The 16,762-nt window shown below is 40.5% G+C and overlaps 1 protein-coding gene across 4 annotated transcripts; it reads left to right on the forward strand.

Annotated features, from left to right (window-relative positions):
* The first annotated feature begins 79 nt into the window (after positions 1 to 79).
* On the forward strand, positions 80 to 14,871 carry ALG12 (ALG12 alpha-1,6-mannosyltransferase). 4 transcript variants are annotated; one of them, XM_062018325.1, is made up of 10 exons: positions 80 to 349; positions 4,196 to 4,387; positions 4,512 to 4,644; positions 5,631 to 5,804; positions 7,110 to 7,304; positions 8,546 to 8,649; positions 9,107 to 9,330; positions 10,068 to 10,237; positions 10,429 to 10,504; positions 13,519 to 14,870. In XM_062018325.1, the coding sequence occupies exons 2-10, from the start codon at positions 4,223 to 4,225 to the stop codon at positions 13,748 to 13,750; spliced, it is 1,473 nt and encodes a 490-aa protein (XP_061874309.1). In that variant the 5' UTR covers positions 80 to 349; positions 4,196 to 4,222; the 3' UTR covers positions 13,751 to 14,870. The 4 variants fall into 4 exon arrangements, with proteins under 4 accessions (XP_061874309.1, XP_061874318.1, XP_061874334.1 ...); XM_062018334.1 differs by having other exon boundaries at positions 344 to 422; positions 13,519 to 14,871; XM_062018350.1 differs by lacking the exon at positions 80 to 349 and adding an exon at positions 723 to 868 and having other exon boundaries at positions 13,519 to 14,871.
* Positions 14,872 to 16,762: the final 1,891 nt, after the last annotated feature.

Raw genomic sequence — 16,762 nt, forward strand, 5'->3', positions numbered from 1 at the left:
CAATTAGCGCCCGCCACGCGCCCGACCAATTGGAGTTCCCCGCGTCCGCAGAGAGCTGAGGGGTAGCGAGCTGCCCGAGGAAGTCGTGCCCAGTGGCTCTCGCGCGCCACCGCCATCATGAGAACGGGCAGGTGAAACCTCTACCGGAGCTTCAGACCCGTCCGCCATTTGTACTTGGCAGCCTGCTCGGAGCCCTTTTCCTGCCGGGGGCGTGCTCTGCCCTCACGTAATATGGCTGGGCGGCGAGGTAGTCACGTGGGCGTGAGGCCGTCTCCGCCCGCTCGCCTCCTCGCTGTCAGCTCCCTCCTGCCGGCGCCCTCTGCGGGGCAGCCACGTGGACGGCCGGGCGGTGAGTGCGAGCCGAGCCGAGGGCGCTGCGCCCGTGCCGGCGGGCTGGGGAGGGAGCAAGCGAGCGGTGGGAGGTAACGGTCGCGTGAGCATGTGTGAGGAGGGGCAGGGAGGCCACCATCGAGCCCGTTTGATCACCGCAGCCCGGCTGCAACGGGGCCAGCGGGCAGTCCCGGCAGCCCTGTCCCACCCAGACGCGCCGGGATTGCGGCTGCAAGCGGCCCTCCGCATCTGGGCGCGGTGACCGCGGCGTGACGGGAGGGTTCGGCGGGGCCGGGCGGGGCGGCCGCCCCCTGAGGCGCGCGCGCGGCGCCGGTCAGCGGCGGGGCTGCCTCTCGGTGGCGGCGCGTGACGTTGTGGTCTCGTGCTGAAGCCGCCCCACAGGGCCGCGCAGGAGCCACCTGAGGGGAGTAACGCTGAACCGCCCCCAGCGCGCGCCTCCGCGCACGTCGCGATCTTCGTTTGTCGGGTTCTGAGCTGTGTGGGCCCCGCGCCGCACGTCCGTCAGCCGAGGCCGAGGGTGGGTTGGCAGCAGGGGCGAGCCGGGGCGCAGCGTGGCGCGCGGGACCCGCCAGTGGGTTGCGGGGCGGGGGGAGTTGTGTGTCTGTCTGTCTGCCATCGTGGCGGGGCCGCCGCTAGAGGGGGCCGCGCACACGCTGAGGGGGCGGACGCGGGTAGCGGGCTGGGGAGCAGCCGGCACTGGCGGGGCTGGTCGGGGTTTTTGAGACGAGAGCAGTTTGTGTCGTTCGTCCCCAGCCCGGAGGAGTGACATATCCTACGCGGCTTCGTCGTACCTTCCGCCGTAGCTGGCATTGTCCCAGGCTTCAATTCCTGGGTCAACTTGCTCTTCTCTTTGTTGAAAATAATGCAGCGTTGGTGTTACCAAAGCGAGATGAAGCCCAAGAGAGAGGACCTCATGGTGGAATGCTATTGGTGGTTTTGCTTAGATATCTCCCTACAGAGCATGTGAGGGAGTGAAAAGCAGTTTCTGTAGACATATCCAACGTGCAGTTTGGCTGCCAAATATCATATTTATAGCAAAGAGTGTCTGGAAAACATAAGTAAGCTAAATATAGTAGATTTTTCATGGGAATAGTGACAAGTCCATTATTGGAACTAATGACACTTCCATAGAAAAACTATAGAAACAGAATAAACCAATTTTTGGTGAAAGTGCTTCAGCTTATTGATATAATACAAACTATTTTCACCCATTTTCATCCCAGGAGAAGAAAAATTATTTATATTGGAAGTCTCTACTCTTCTGTCTTTCAGTCTTGAGGTAGCTACCTGGGGGGGAATCAAGGTGGCCGTGTTGTACAGTTCTGAGGAAGATTCCTTTACATTTGTTAATGTATTAATGGCAAAAATATTTCTTAAAATGTTAATGATAAATAATAAAAATATTTTAATAAGGAAAGTCATCGGACTATTGTAAGCAAATAGAAATATTTTTATGTGAAAATCTGTTATCCGAGTTAGAGCATTAAAAAAATAAAAGCTGTAATTGCAAGTATTTTGTCTTTATAGGACAAATTTGTTTTAAATGTCAAATTTAATGTGTGCATGTCTTGATAAATTCCACTTGAATTTTGAGGTTTGTTGGCATCAATTTTCAATGGAGCAAGCTATCTTGAGTCTTGACAAGACCACTAAATTTATTAGGCCTTATCTCACAAGCATAGGTGTTGTCTTTTTGGTTTTTTCTTTTTTTTTAATCTTCTAGCATGTTTCCCTTCAGGGAATCTCCGTGTAGATAACATATATAATTATCTTCAAAAAAAGCATGAGTATGCTGGCAAGCTTACTTTCTTCAGGCATATAAGAGGGCTGGAGTCAACAAGATAATAAAAAGGCCTTGTGATAAACTGTGTGTGGGATATATAGCCTAACTGTCATTCTGATGATTTAGGAAGTTGGGAACTCATTATTCACATGGTGATCAGCTAGAGATATCAGGAGCAGGCTGTGTTGTAGAGTGATCAGAGTATAATGAATGCAGTATTTACTAGTGAGGGTAACATCTTTTTAGTACACAACTAATACTGTTAAGAAGAAAAAAAATATTGTTTCTTGGCACTCAGGTCCTTTTACAAGGATTTGTTTGGTCTTACAGTATCTGAAATACTAAGAAGCTGCTAACTGGGAGAGCGAAATATCCACCGTGCTGCATGTTACATGCTGCTTCACACAGCACAAGAGCTACTCAAATGCCTGTGTTGCTTATATGCAGCACTGGATTGATCGTTCAGTGTCCATTTTTTCTCTTGAGTAAGTTTGGCCAAAATGAGATGCCTCTGTTTATTGGAAGAATTCAGCAAGAGAGCTTTCCAAAGACAAGAATTTGCGCAAGGCTTAATTCCTGCCAAATGCTTCTTGAAGTGCTCCTGATATCAGACCCATACCTCTTTTAAAGCTGCTGTGGAAAGAGAATTCTGTCGTAGCATTTTTATCCATCCTTGTAAAAGTAATACTAGGCACAAGTTAAAAAGACTTCTTCACACTTCTTGGGGTGTTGTGTTTATTTAGGCTCTTAACGTTGCCAAACAAGCCAAAAATTGTAGGGACCTACCACAGAACCCTCTGTGTTTGAGTTTAAACTTTGTAATAGCAGCAGTCATGAGAAAAAGATGCAGTCATTGAGATACATAATATGCAGACAATTGCGTGTAGGCTCATAGTCAGGAAAATAAGGAACGTTAGCTCACTTGCTGTTTATGAGCAAGACAAACATCAGTTGCAGAAAACATAATTCTTGAGGTACAGTTTTTAAATGACCCTAGCAAATCTGCCAACCATCTGAACATCTGTTTGGTGGACATATTTAGACCAAAACACAGGAGAAAACATCTCTAACCAAAACCCAAGTTATAAAATTGTACCTTAAATGTGCTATTTTTAAAGTTTTGTTTTTCTGTGAGAACAGAACAAGAATAATGATAACTAAAATCTGTTGTTTTTTTATTAAATTCTGAACTTACAAAGAGGAGGAAGCTTAAATTAAAAGAACATGAAATAGATTACTGTGTTTTTTCCTGGAAATGGTCGTGAAAAAGCACTTTTTTAACTGGTTTATAATCAAACTAGAAAAGGTGAGACATTTATACATGACAATACCTATGCTTTATTTGCTCAGGCATCACCTGGACGTATGATTTTGTCATCATGATAAAACATCTCATCAGCACTACCATGAGAGTGGCTCAGGACAGTATTGTGAAATGCAGTGCTAGGGAGAGGTGGCCCTCCTTGCTGTGTCAGAGCGGAATGACAGGGTCCAGACCATCTCACACTGGAGCAATGCGTGGTGTGAGGGCTGCAGGGGATTCAGCAATTCTGCGCTGAGCTGCTGACAAACTCACAAATCAAAGTATTCTGCTCTCTGCACTTTCTCATCCTTGTGATTGCTCTCACCCTAGTTCTGGAGTCTCAGGCAAATGAGAGATCATGTGTGAAACCAGCGTGCGGTTAAAGTGAGAGCAAATTACAAAACTGTCTCTGCCGTGGAATGTGGTCTTGACTGAGGTGTCGCCCTCAGCAGGCCTGGCAGTACAAGAGGCAAAGGGACGTGTTTTCTGAAGTAGGGTCTGTGTTGTCTGTGTTTCTTCCAGAGAAAAGTAAAACCTTTACATTTACAGAAGGTGGCATAAATCCTGAAGTGCTGCCTGAATATATTTTTTGCTACTTAGTCAATTTATTGAATGTATTAAAAAAAAGGATGGATTTATTAGTTTTTGTTTAAACATTTACACTTTGTAGTATATTTTCTTTGCATCATCAATCTCGCTTTCTCTGTACACTTCATTCCATGTTGTTAATGTATCGTAATTTTCTTTTTATTAATAAGAAAATATATGTGAATTTCGAACCCAGTATGGCTCAGAAGAGGAGCTCGAGTGGACAGTCATTCCCTTTGCTGCTGCTGACTATTGTTGTGGCTTTTGTTCATTTGACTGTCTGTCCTTTTACAAAAGTGGAGGAAAGCTTCAATCTACAAGCTATCCATGATGTGGTGTACCACCAACTAGACTTGGATAAGGTAAATGGAAAGAAAGTGCTTTTGTCTTGAACAGATTACAGTTCCCTTTTATATAATTAGGATAAATGCAATGGAAATATGATTTATCTGAGTTTTCTTTTGTTTCTGATTTTTCTTTTTGCAGTATGACCATCATGAATTTCCTGGAGTTGTCCCAAGAACGTTCCTTGGACCAATTTTTATTGCTGCTCTTTCCAGTCCAGCTATATATGTACTCTCTGTGCTAAGAATGTCCAAGTTTTACTCCCAGCTGATAGGTATGAGAACTTCAAATTGTCAGACTATATATGGTTTTAATATTGGTTTAATGGGTGACATTGTTGTAACCGTCAGTGTTTGGACCAGTGGTTAAAATGTGATATTCTTTTGCTTAGTGAGGGATCCTCAGCTCAAGAGGGACAGAGAACTTCTGGAGAGTCAAACACAGGGCCACCAAGATGATCAGGGGACTGGAACATCTTGCATATGAGGAAAGGCTGCAAGAACTGGGGCTGTTTAGTCTAGAAAAGAGGAGACTGAGGGGGGATCTTATTAATACTTATAAATATCTAAATGGTGGGTATCAGAAGGTTGAGGCATCCCTTTTTTCGATGGTATCGAAAAATGGGACAAAGTGTAATGGGATGAAGCTGGAATACAAAAAGTTCCATTTAAACATAAGAAAAAAGTATTTCACTGTGAGGGAGCCCTGGCACAGGCTGCCCAGAGGGGTTGTGGAGGCTCCTTCCTTGGAGGTCTTCAAGACCTGCCTGGACATGTTCCTGACCTGATCTAGGTGAACCTACTTCTGCAGGGGGGTTGGACTAGATGATCTCTAAAGGTCGTTTCCAATCCTACCATTCTATGATTGTATGATCTTGCAGATTAGGGGTACTTAGAGCCAGCATGGCAATTCCACTCCCTCTTTGGGGTAATTAACAGCACAGAGAATGTATATGCTAATGAACATCAGGCAGCGTAGAAAAAACAGTGTCTTCAGGGCTTGTGTACTTTGTGTAGGATTCAGAAAATATTAGTTTTGGCATAGAAGTATTGACCTTTGTGCAAAAGTATCAGACAAGTTAAAGGTGGATGAAAATAGATAAGCTAGTGGGGAAGTTTGAGTGTTTTTTTTCTTTAGGATATATTGTAATATCTTCAGTAGTATTCTTCATAACTTCTTCCCATTATATTATGTAACATGATTGTCTGTTGGTGATCTATCAGATGTTACTCTTATTTCCCATTATTTTTCTTCTAATAGTCCGAGGAAGCTTGGGGCTCAGTGTGATCTATACTTTATGGAAGTTGCAGAAAGAGGTTAGAAAGCAGTTTGGAGCAACTACATCAACAGTCTTCTGTCTCATCACTGTTACACAGTTTCATTTGATGTTTTACTGTACACGAACCCTCCCTAATGTGTTTGCGCTTCCTTTTGGTAAGTTTTCACATAGCAATAACTTTAAAATACACTAATTATTCTCAAATACATCAATAGGTAAAGCACAGGAAATGTGTGGTCAGGCCAAGTTAGTATATGTTCTTGATTAAGAGTAGAAAACTTAAGTTTACCTTCTACTGCTTTTACCATAAATGTTTACAATGGCCGTTGAATCAAGTTTTATTGAATCTGAGTACACGTGGAGTTTGTCAGATGTCTTTGATTAACTAGAGTTTTGAGTACACATATCTGATGCATAAAACAGAGCTATTGAAAAGGCAGTAGGTACACTTGCAGTTCCAAAAACTCTGTGAACTTAAAGAACTCCCACTGCAACATCTCCACCTTCCTGTTGTGGAGTTAACTACAAATGTAGCAGCTTGTACACTTAAAGGGGAACAAAAAAGTGGGTTAAAACCTTACTCTGCACATGCAGTTTTTCCCCAGAGATGATGACAGGGAAGGTTAACCATGTGTGACATATTAGCTGACTCAATGCTTCAAATGCAAGTTGTTCAGTTAATAAAATCATGATGTTGGTGTGAGAACCTGTTTATATTAGAACTGAAAAACAAAACAAAAAGCAGCTGAATTATCAGATAAACACTGTGTAGTGATAAACTTCTCAGATAATTTCTGCAGATACTAAAAATTACAAGTAGTTCCATGGTTCTGTACTATTAATATGTCATACTTTTCCTTTAGGGCCTTGACTACTTTACTGTGTAAGTCAGTGTTATCATGTGATTTAAACTATGGAAAAAGTAGAGGAAACCTCACCTGTTAGAGATACAATGTGTCTCCAGCTAACTGTGCAAATGGATATTTATAGATCCTTCTCCCTGAGCAGTAGTCTGTAGTCTCTTTTTTGTACTTGAAGTCGAGTGCTGTTATCATGAATAGAGATGTAGTCAGAGAAGAGAATAAACCAACTCTTCAGCTGATACTGAGCAACAATAATTATGAATCTTAGATTGAAATGCTTTTAGTACTTCCTTAATATTCAGTTTTGTTGTGTTTTTTTTTTTCCTTGAGGCTATTCAATATGCTATCTTAAGAAGAGTTCTCATGTATTCCTTCTGTAACTATACTTTTCCTAATTATTTAAGTGTCAACAGTAGAAAATTGTGTGTTATTCTAAATTGTGTTTCTCTAACTGAATAAGAATTTCTAGACTAGAAATCATAGGAAAACCAAGAGATCAAGTTAGAGGAGCAAGGTGCCGATGTTCAAAAAAAGTGTTGCCCTTTAGAAAATGAACAATTCAGTGTGTCAGATGGTATGCTTGCTTTATTTTTGCAGTGCTCCTGGCATTGACATTTTGGATACAGCAAAAGCAAAGGCCATTCATTTGGTTCTCAGCTTTGTCAATTATAGTCTTCAGATCAGAGCTCTGTATATTCTTGGGCCTCATGCTCCTGGTGACATTATTAACTAAAAGAATCTCGATTTTCAAGGTGCTTTCCCATGCTGTTCCTGCTGGATTGTTTTGGTTGGGTAAGTGTTTGCTTGGAAAAAAAACAAATGCCACAGGATAAATTCAACAGAAGTTGGGAGATTTGACTGATTTCTTTGGTGACTTGACCCCTAGGGCTTTTCTAGGGGATGGTTTTATCTGTCTGTCTATCTATCTGTCTATCTATATATCTATTTTTGCCTGACTGAAAATTTCAAGGTTAGGAAATAGGTGTGTATAAAGCAGTAGAAAGATACTGTGACCCCTGCCTGTGGATGATTACAGTATATCTTGGCCTTAAAAAGGCTTAGATGTGCAAGTTGATGTTAGTATAATTAGTACTTGACTGTAGCTACACATTCATCATCAGGTGTAGTATCCATTGCCATGATGATCAGCTAAATGCTAAGATTAAATACAACATTGTGACAGACAGGAATACTGAGCAAGAGCATTATGAGGACAGTCAACAGTTGAGCTCTGTTTCGTTATCATTTTAATAGCATGATTATCCATGCTAGAGAGGCTGAAAAATCTCCTTGTCTCTCCTTAAGCATGGAAGGTTCATGCATATGCACGTGAATACTCTAAGCTTCTCTGCCAGTCTACCTAATTAAAAACACTGTTGTCAGATGCCTGATGATATAGCCTCTGGTAGTATGCTATCCCTTCCACAGCGTGACAGTAGAAAAAATAAAAGATCATGCTTTGTGCATTTGGAAGCACCTTACAGCATAAGAGTTCAGAGGTCCAGCAGGAATTAGTCACTGGTACTCCCTGCCCCTCTGGGCAAACTTTTTAAATACCAGAGCAGTTTTCACATATCTGAGTGGAGGAGATGGGGCTGTCATATTTGCTTCTCTTATTTTTGCCTTTTAGCCCTTATCTTCCTTCTTGCCTCCCGACTAACAACTCATAGCAAACTTAACAGCTTTACAATAAAAATCCATTCAGTGCCATTTGAAGTTAACCTGCTTTCTTCCCATTCAGTAAACGTAACGCTCTAATATTCTGTTAAAATTAACTTTAATTAAACCACTGCATTTCAGACCTGGAGTTGGAGTGCATCTCAATCAGATTCCTATCTAATGTGATTATATTAAGACTTCTATTAATAAGTGCCTCCCTCCTCTGAATTTCCTTTGCAAGACAGACAGATTGTGGCTTTGGGTGAGGCTTACAGTGCATGTTCTAGTTTATGTTGATCTCATCAGTAAATGTGCTAGTTTGCTTTTCCCTAGTTTTTAATTCACGCTGATTTATATTTCTTCAATTATTTCAGGGCTAACAGTTGCTGTGGATTCCTTATTTTGGAGGCAACTTGTGTGGCCTGAGGGGAAAGTGCTCTGGTATAACACAGTTCTGAACAAAAGTTCTAACTGGGGAGTATCCTTTGAAACATACAGGGAAAAAATATATTGAACACTACCAGACAAACAAAACAGACAGCTTAATGTGACTCTGCTGTGGTATTAGATTCTGCTTTTTGTATAGTATCGCATTATTTGAAGCTTATGAGGCACTGTCTGTTTCTCAGATCTTTCCATAAATGTTAACTTTCCTGATGACTGTTCCTTGATGATTCACACCGGTGGAAACCCCTGTGTCTTCCGCTTGGTTTTTCATACTGCCCATTGTTAGTGCCATTTGGTGTGCGATGTGAGTGTAGTTGGGCAACTGCTTTTATTTCTCAACAGGTAAGGCAGGAAACTAAATGCCTGGAAGAATATGATGCACAAAAAATACACTGCATGCTTGCAAAATTTGTGTGTACTGCTCTAAAGAATAGTTACTTAATTTGTTATCAGTGAAAGCATCCTTAACTCTCCTTTTCACCTTGAAGACTTCCCCCTTCTTGTGGTATTTTTATTCAGCCCTGCCTCGTGCTTTGGGATGCAGCATTATATTTGTACCTTTAGGTGTAGTGGAAAAGAGAACTCGGATATTACTTTTGCCAGCACTGGGCTTCATATTTGTGTATTCGTTTCTCCCACACAAAGAGCTGCGTTTTATCATATACACTTTCCCTGTCTTCAACATAGTGGCTGCTAAAATGTGCTCACGAATGTAAGTTCAAAATCCTGTTTTCTTTCTTGTTTGGGTTTTTTTTCTCTGAAAAATGCAAAAGAAAAGCAAAACCACTCATACTATTTTTATGCACTTCATTCTGGAATCTGAATCATCTTGAGATCTTCCTGTGCTTTAGAAAGGACATCTGTATCATTGTACCCATTCAAATAATGAGGGGAATGGGGACAAAGAAAAGTTTGAATAATTTGATGGGATCATTTGGCAAGTCTGGGGCAGACTTGAGAACAGAGCCCTGATTTTACTGTTATGCTGTTATAATTAATTTTATTTTATCCACCATAGAAAAAGACAGATTTCAGTGTACTCTCTGTTGGTAGTGTAACTTACCTTAGGAGAGACAGTTAATAGACAAGTGGAGCTCTTGAAACATAGAGTTTGTATTAAATAGTTAAACTTGGGTATATTGAAAAAACAAGTTAACTCTGGACTACTTTGAAAGAGAATACATTCATAGCTAAAGGTTTTAAACACAGAAATACTTATTGATGAGCTTGTATTAGCTTTATTAATGAGAATATTCTGATTTAAAAGTCGATAGAAGCATGTAGAAATGCATAATAAATGCATTCCATACACATGATTGTAATAGAATTTGAATTAATCTTTATTATCTAACAGTGGAGTTTTCATAAAAGTTCTGCCACGGTAGTCAATAACCAGCATGAAAGAAAAATAACAGTTTATTCTTATTCGTTTTGTTCCTTCCACAACAGCCTGAATAACTACCGGAAATCCTGGCTGTACAAACTCGGATCTTTCTTTGTTGTACTACATCTTCTAGTTAATGCTGCTTATTCAGGAACATCTTTATATGTTTCACATTTCAATTATCCTGGTGGAGTGGCAATTCAGAAGTTGCACGAGTTGGTACCTTCAACAGCAGGTAGGTAAAGCTGGTTTGAAGTATGTTTGCCTGATTTCAATTGCAGGGTTTTTTTGCTAGTATATGTTTACATGTACTGGATATTACTTCTTCACACTATTTACATGCATCTTTTCTGTTACTATTTTGTTAAAATCAGAGTTGTCTTGGAAGAATTTTGAAACTGTGTTTTGTTTTCATTATTTATGTAGATGTCTCTGTTCACATTGATGTGGCTGCAGCACAGACAGGAGTTTCTCGGTTTCTAGAAATCAATTCAGATTGGAGGTACGTTATAAATGAGGTTGTGATCTGAAGACAGGACTCTTGCTTTTTCCTTTCTTGTATGTGCAAAGGGGCAGGCATCACAGATACGGTTTCTTGTACAGCATGTTTATTAAGCTGCGTCAAGAACGTGTTAGCTGTATTAAAGATACTGATGTTTTAGTAAGCTATGTTTGATATCTCATTAGATCTTGTAAAACACAGGTGAATACTTTTCTGCCCTTGGCAGAACAGTGTATATAATAGTTGGGTTTTCTTCTCATTTTTTGTTTTTGAATGATGTGTGTCAGTGTGAGGCATATCTATGTACTAATATTCCAAGTCTATTTTTATGTGGCATGTCCTTCACACAGAGGGCATTGAAGCTGCTGTTGTGGACGATTGGTCACATTCATTAGCTCTGAGAGAAAGCAGTTGGGTGCTTCGTTACGGGACCAGCGGGGATGGACAAACAGTTTTAACCATGGGAATACTGAAATGAAGAGTAGGAGACATCTGTGGGATGGCATTACTTGCTTTTCAGGGTGCAGATCAAAAGGAAGGTGCCTTTCTGATTCATAGGCCTGCCCCTTCAGCTAAAGTGTAGGTTTCTAACTTAAAATGTCATCTTGGAAAGTGACACAAAGCCTCACTTCATACTTCCACAAAACAAAAGCAACGCAAGCAGATTTTGGTTTAAGTACTCTGAGCATGGAGTTCTTCATCTTTAGTCACACTTTTCAGGATCAGATGTACAAATATAATTTTTTATATGTTTAGAGATACAAGTATTTTTTATGTAAAGAGGAGGAAGTGACAAGTAAGGGGCTCCTGGGGTAATTACAAACATCATTGAGCTTCCTATTCCTCATTTTATTTCCATTCTCTCTCATAATATTGTAATGGAACAGACAGTTTAAAGCTGAATTGCCTTCACAGTTACCAATCCAATGTTTATTTCAGATTGGTTTTTGCATGCTCATCTACAGAAAGTCTTATGACATGAACAGTGAGGAGGGGACATTAAGCTATTAGAGTCAAAGTAATAGAATATGCATGATAGCTAAAATGTTCCAGTCTTTGTATTTTTAATATACTTGAGTACACACACTACTCTGAATACAACTCTACTCTCTAAATACAGTGCTTTTTGTACAGTGAGTTTTTTGAGGTGGGGTTTTTTGATTGTTTGGGTCTTGCAAGGCTGTATTGTAGTAGGGTTAGAAAGTGAATGAAGAATATCTCTGTCGCTGATGGATGTTTCATAGTGTTGCAGCTACTCTAGAGCACTTTACATCTCTCTTCTTATCTTTACTTATTTTAAAAAAGCATCAAGGGAAGGCTGATTCAAATAAAGTTTCACATGAAAAAAAATCAGGCAAAGTCCACAACTGAGCATCGTACCCAGGACTTAACACTTTGTCTGACAGCACAATAATGCAAAGTTTAGTGGCACCAGCTGTCCCTTTTATCCAAGGAAGTGACAGAATTTCAGATGGGTGAAAACTACCATCTTCATAGACTGTGTACCTCAGATGAAGACAGATTTGTGGATAGAGTGGTTATGAAGCTGATGATTCATCAGGATAACTACAATCCATAAATAAAAGCATGTTAAAATTAAGATCTTTCAGTGGTGTGTTCAGATTACATCTATTTGCCTCAAGAAAAATGCAAGTGATCCATTATTTTTCTTCAAAGGGTGACTGAAAGAAGCTTGATGCAGATTCTTACACAGGGACAGGTGTTACGATCTTGTCTTCAATTAGTGCAGTCTCTTTGAAACAGGAATAAAGATGCTGTATAAGCTTCAAGTATTTAAAAATAATAAAATTCAGAAGTGCTTGCAGCCAGATGAAAGGGCTCTTTACTTGCTGATGAAGAAAATGCAAAGTCAGTAGTTAGTGAAGTTGTTAGGCAGTATGTGGTTCCCTCTGCCAGTTTGGATGCATGTACCATCCTAAGTGGGATTGTGATCTTTTTGGAAACAGCGGATGAAATCTATGTTTTGGCTTTTTTTAATAGAAGAAGAAAGCTTTTGTTCAGTGTGCAAAGTCTAATTCTGTATTAAATGGTGTATTTTTGACACCTCTGGATTCTGTCAGCCTGAGGCCTGTTCTGCGTTGACAACATTTTAGTTAACAATCCACACAAATCCTCTAGTTCACTGTAGAGTACTTGCCTTAAATATTTTAAATGTTAAGGACTACTATATAAATTGAAATTGTTTCCAGTTTTTCCACAAAGGATGTAGGCAGATGAGAGGCTAGGCTGTAGACACATATATGGCAAAAGATGCAGTCTGAATTTACTCCTAGGTGCACTTAAGAGGATGTAGGGTTGGGATTGCACCACTTCCCTACCAGTGTCCATGTTTGTAAGAAAAGGCACAGCCTTGAATAAGTTGCTTGTGAAATGCATGTGAAAAATCACATGCCTAAGACTAGCTGGTAGAGAAAAGCTGGTAGAAAATGGTTCACAGAAAAGGGCAACAGAAAGGGTGAACGCCGGACACTGCTCTTTTACAATTAGATGTGTAAGACTATCTTGTCATAAACAAACTGAAGATAGGTAACCTCCACCTTAACCTCAGACTTAGGGACTGTCACCCAGCATTATTGTTGAATGTTTTTCTGGGATATAGACATAAGATTTGCATCCAGGTCTCCCACTTTTGGAAGCATGCTTAAGAGTGGGCTACAGAGTGGTTTTGGGTGGACATGTCTCATATTTCCCCTTTATGGCTAGATTGATAATGTCTCCTTTTAGGAAAAAACTGTAAATGTACATGCTAAATAGTTTTAGACCTCACTAGTTACTTTATATTTATACCTGAACAGGCTTATAAAAGCTGACCCGAAGTGACCTACCCAAATACAATTTTCTCCCCCAGTACTAGTTAATTTAATCAAGAGGTTTAAGTGAGACTGTTACAGTTCCTTCTGTGTTTCATCTTGGAGGCTACATGCCCTCGCAGTAATGGAAATGTTTAATATGTAACGAGAGGAATGTAAATAAGCCTTCTTTATTCTTTACAGGTATGACAAAAGAGAAGATGTTAAACCAGGAGACCAGCTGATGTTTTCTTACACGCACATACTAATGGAAACAAACCCTCTTCAAATATCACATTACAAGACAACTCATAGGCCACTTGCAAATATACCTGGCATCAGTAAAATTGGGTTGAACCTTACTGCACTACCTCCTTTTACTTTAAACTTGAAACCAAAATTAGTACTGTTGGAAAAACTTCCTCTATCATCTTGACTCTGAATTTTAAGTAAGCTTTTTGATGTAACCTTGCTGATGGCTGAATAATCTAAGACAGCAGCAAGGTGTAGTTCCAGCACTGCAGGCGAGTTCTGTGGAAGGGCACAGAAAACCCCTACACCCGTTGGTATTTCACGCCGTCCAGTTTCTTATGTGAATACTACAGTGCATTCCTCATCAGTATTTACTCCAATACTGACTTGTATTGTTAGATATTTTTGAGAGGCTACCTACAAGTGTAGTGGTATTAAGTCAGACCTGTCCTACGTGGTTCAAGTAGCTGTCTGTTTCATAACGTAGTACAGGTATGTCCTAATTGTACTATACAAGATACATAATGGAACAGGTTTGTGCTACGGCAATAATTTGATTATGTAATCTATGTGTGCAAAGATGTATTACTTGATGTATCTGCAGGATTGTAACCCCTTCAGTTGTCAGAGTGCCTGTGTGAACCTTAATGATGCTATCAACATAGGAAAGCCATATTCATTGTAGCTTCACCACAATACCTAATTGTGCCCTGTAGGCTACTAAGCTAATGGAAATGAAAGATTCACTTAAAGTAGTTGGACCTCTGGACGAGCACTGTCTCATTACAGATTTGAGTATTAAAGGATGGTTATAGCTATTACAGTGGCTCATGAATAAGCAGAAACCTGGATTTCACAGGAAAATGAATTTTTAAAATAACACTTCCCTCTTCTGCTGTAATGATATTATCTTCATTTGCAAGAATTTACCTACGAAAATATTTACTTGAATTAACTTTTAAGAAGATAGGTAGGTGCTGTTTTCCTTTTTTTTTTTTTATTAAGTAGTCCCTTTGGAAGGGAATAAGCCAATATGCCATATGTTGCATTCTATAAACTAGAATAAGATAGCATGCTCTGTATAGTCTCTTGTATTATATGTTAAGGATGTCTGCTTAAGATTGCCAAAGGGAACAAGTTAAAGAGTAAACTAAGGAAAATATGTTGTAATTTTAGTTAGGGCCAGTTGAAGTATGAGAGGAGCTCCATTAGTGTAAAGAAAAAAGTAATTATTGGCAGAAAACTATTCCTTGCTGACTGAAAACTAGAGTAAAAAAGTCTGAAGAAAGTGTATTGTTTTTGCTTTCATGCTTTTTTTTTACTCTTAAAGGGTGCTTCACTCATGAACTACCTGTCCCCAGCTGTGTGTCAGGTTTTTAGAACCAAGTTTTCTTGGGGGGGGGCGGGGGGGGGGCGGCAGCTCTAGATTATATATGGAGCAGGTACTGTGGTGGGGCGGAGGCCACGCCCCTGGGGCTGTTGCACAGCTTTCTTCAGGCCCAGCAAATCTGGCACAGGCAACCTGCACAACTTGCTGGTCCAGTCTCGGGCTCCTCTTGAAACTGAAATCACTCAAGTATTATCTACGTGACTTCTCTTTGGAGGAAAACTCCACTTCCTCCACAGCCAGTTTGAACATCAAACAATTCACATGAGACAGAAGTATGTGTGCAAATAGCTGAGAATTTGGAACAAGGCAAAGGAAAACATTTGAGTTAAGTATGTGTAGGTCCTTATGTTAAGTATAATAATTGACTTTATATAACTCCCCTACACTGTAATCCAAAACTACATTTATTGTGCCCCAGAACAGACAAATGTCTGCGCTGCTGAAGTTCAGTGTATTTTTATTCCAGCTTTCCCCGTCCCTGCCTGTCAAGATCCCTCTGCAGACACTTCCTGCTGTTCCCTACAGAGAAACCTGGGGCTGTGTAACACACTTGTAACACAGGCAGCGTGGCTGGCACAGAGCATGTGGACATCAGGCACTCCAAGCTTCAGCTTCCTGAGCATCTGACACAGCTGATGGAGACCTTTATAGACTTTGGTTCTATGCCTGGGTGACACCAGGGAGGGTGTCCAGCTGTGGTAATAAGTGTGTGTTACTGCTCACAGCCTCAGAGTAACAAGATCTTGGCTTAAGGGGGCCTGTTTAGTGCACTGGGTAGGGGTATAGAAAGGTAAAATCATACAGGGAGATGGGAGATACAGGATTGCAGTTGTGAAGTGTCTAAGGTTCATTTAGATCTTGTTGCATCTTGCTTTGCCCATATGGGTCTTGAACAGAGCTTAATTTTATGATCTGTCTGGTATTAAAAGACAAGGGAGTGTAGCTCCATGTAGTGCATGCAGTACCAGGGACAGTGGGGACAACCCCCGCCAGCACAGGCCAGGAATGTCAGGGTAACCCTCTCCCAGCTGTCAAACTGGGATGAAGACAACTGTAGTTTTTCCTTGAAATAAATACTCAGTCCTTGGGATAGAAACTAAAGCTGTTTCTCCCTTCTCTTAAATGAATCTTCTCCTCTCCAAGTCCTGCATTGTCTCTCTTCAGCTCCCCAAGAAACAGAGCTTATTTTCTCAATACAGATTAATATTCATTGTACTTGCATGGAAGAAAGGAGGTGTGGGTTTAAGTTCCCACAGATAAAAGAGGGTGTTGAGGAAGTCACACTCCTACAAACCTGCAGTGAGGCATTACAAATTCTGCATGGGGGCATGGGGGAAGCCTCAAGTTACTGCCTGAATGGTGCAGGTAACACAGACTCTGTGAGCTTACTTGGTGGAATTTTTTAAGGGACTTAATACAGTTGTCATGACTATTCAAGTTCTTAAAAATTCCTTTTGTGTCGACCTGTTACAAACCCCCCTAACTTAAAGCATAAATTTTCTTCATGAAAGCACAAATAGGGTGAACAAAACCAAACAACTGAGGGATGAATTATTCTCAATAAAACACACTGCATCTATAAATTGTTACATCTATGCCATTTAAATACAGAATGGAGTTGTAAATAAAATATACTCAGCATGTATAACGATGCTGAGGAATGAGACTTATGTTGTCTCATTAAACTCCCCAAAGGTCAAATGTTGCGTAGCATCATGCACTGCCTTTTGAAGTTTGATTTAATTTCTTACAGGCAGTGTTTGCTCCTGTAAAGAGCAAGGCTTACAAATTATTTGGACACAAACA

This window comes from Colius striatus, chromosome 1 (assembly GCF_028858725.1).
Source record: "Colius striatus isolate bColStr4 chromosome 1, bColStr4.1.hap1, whole genome shotgun sequence".
NCBI classification, from domain to species: Eukaryota; Metazoa; Chordata; class Aves; order Coliiformes; family Coliidae; genus Colius; species Colius striatus.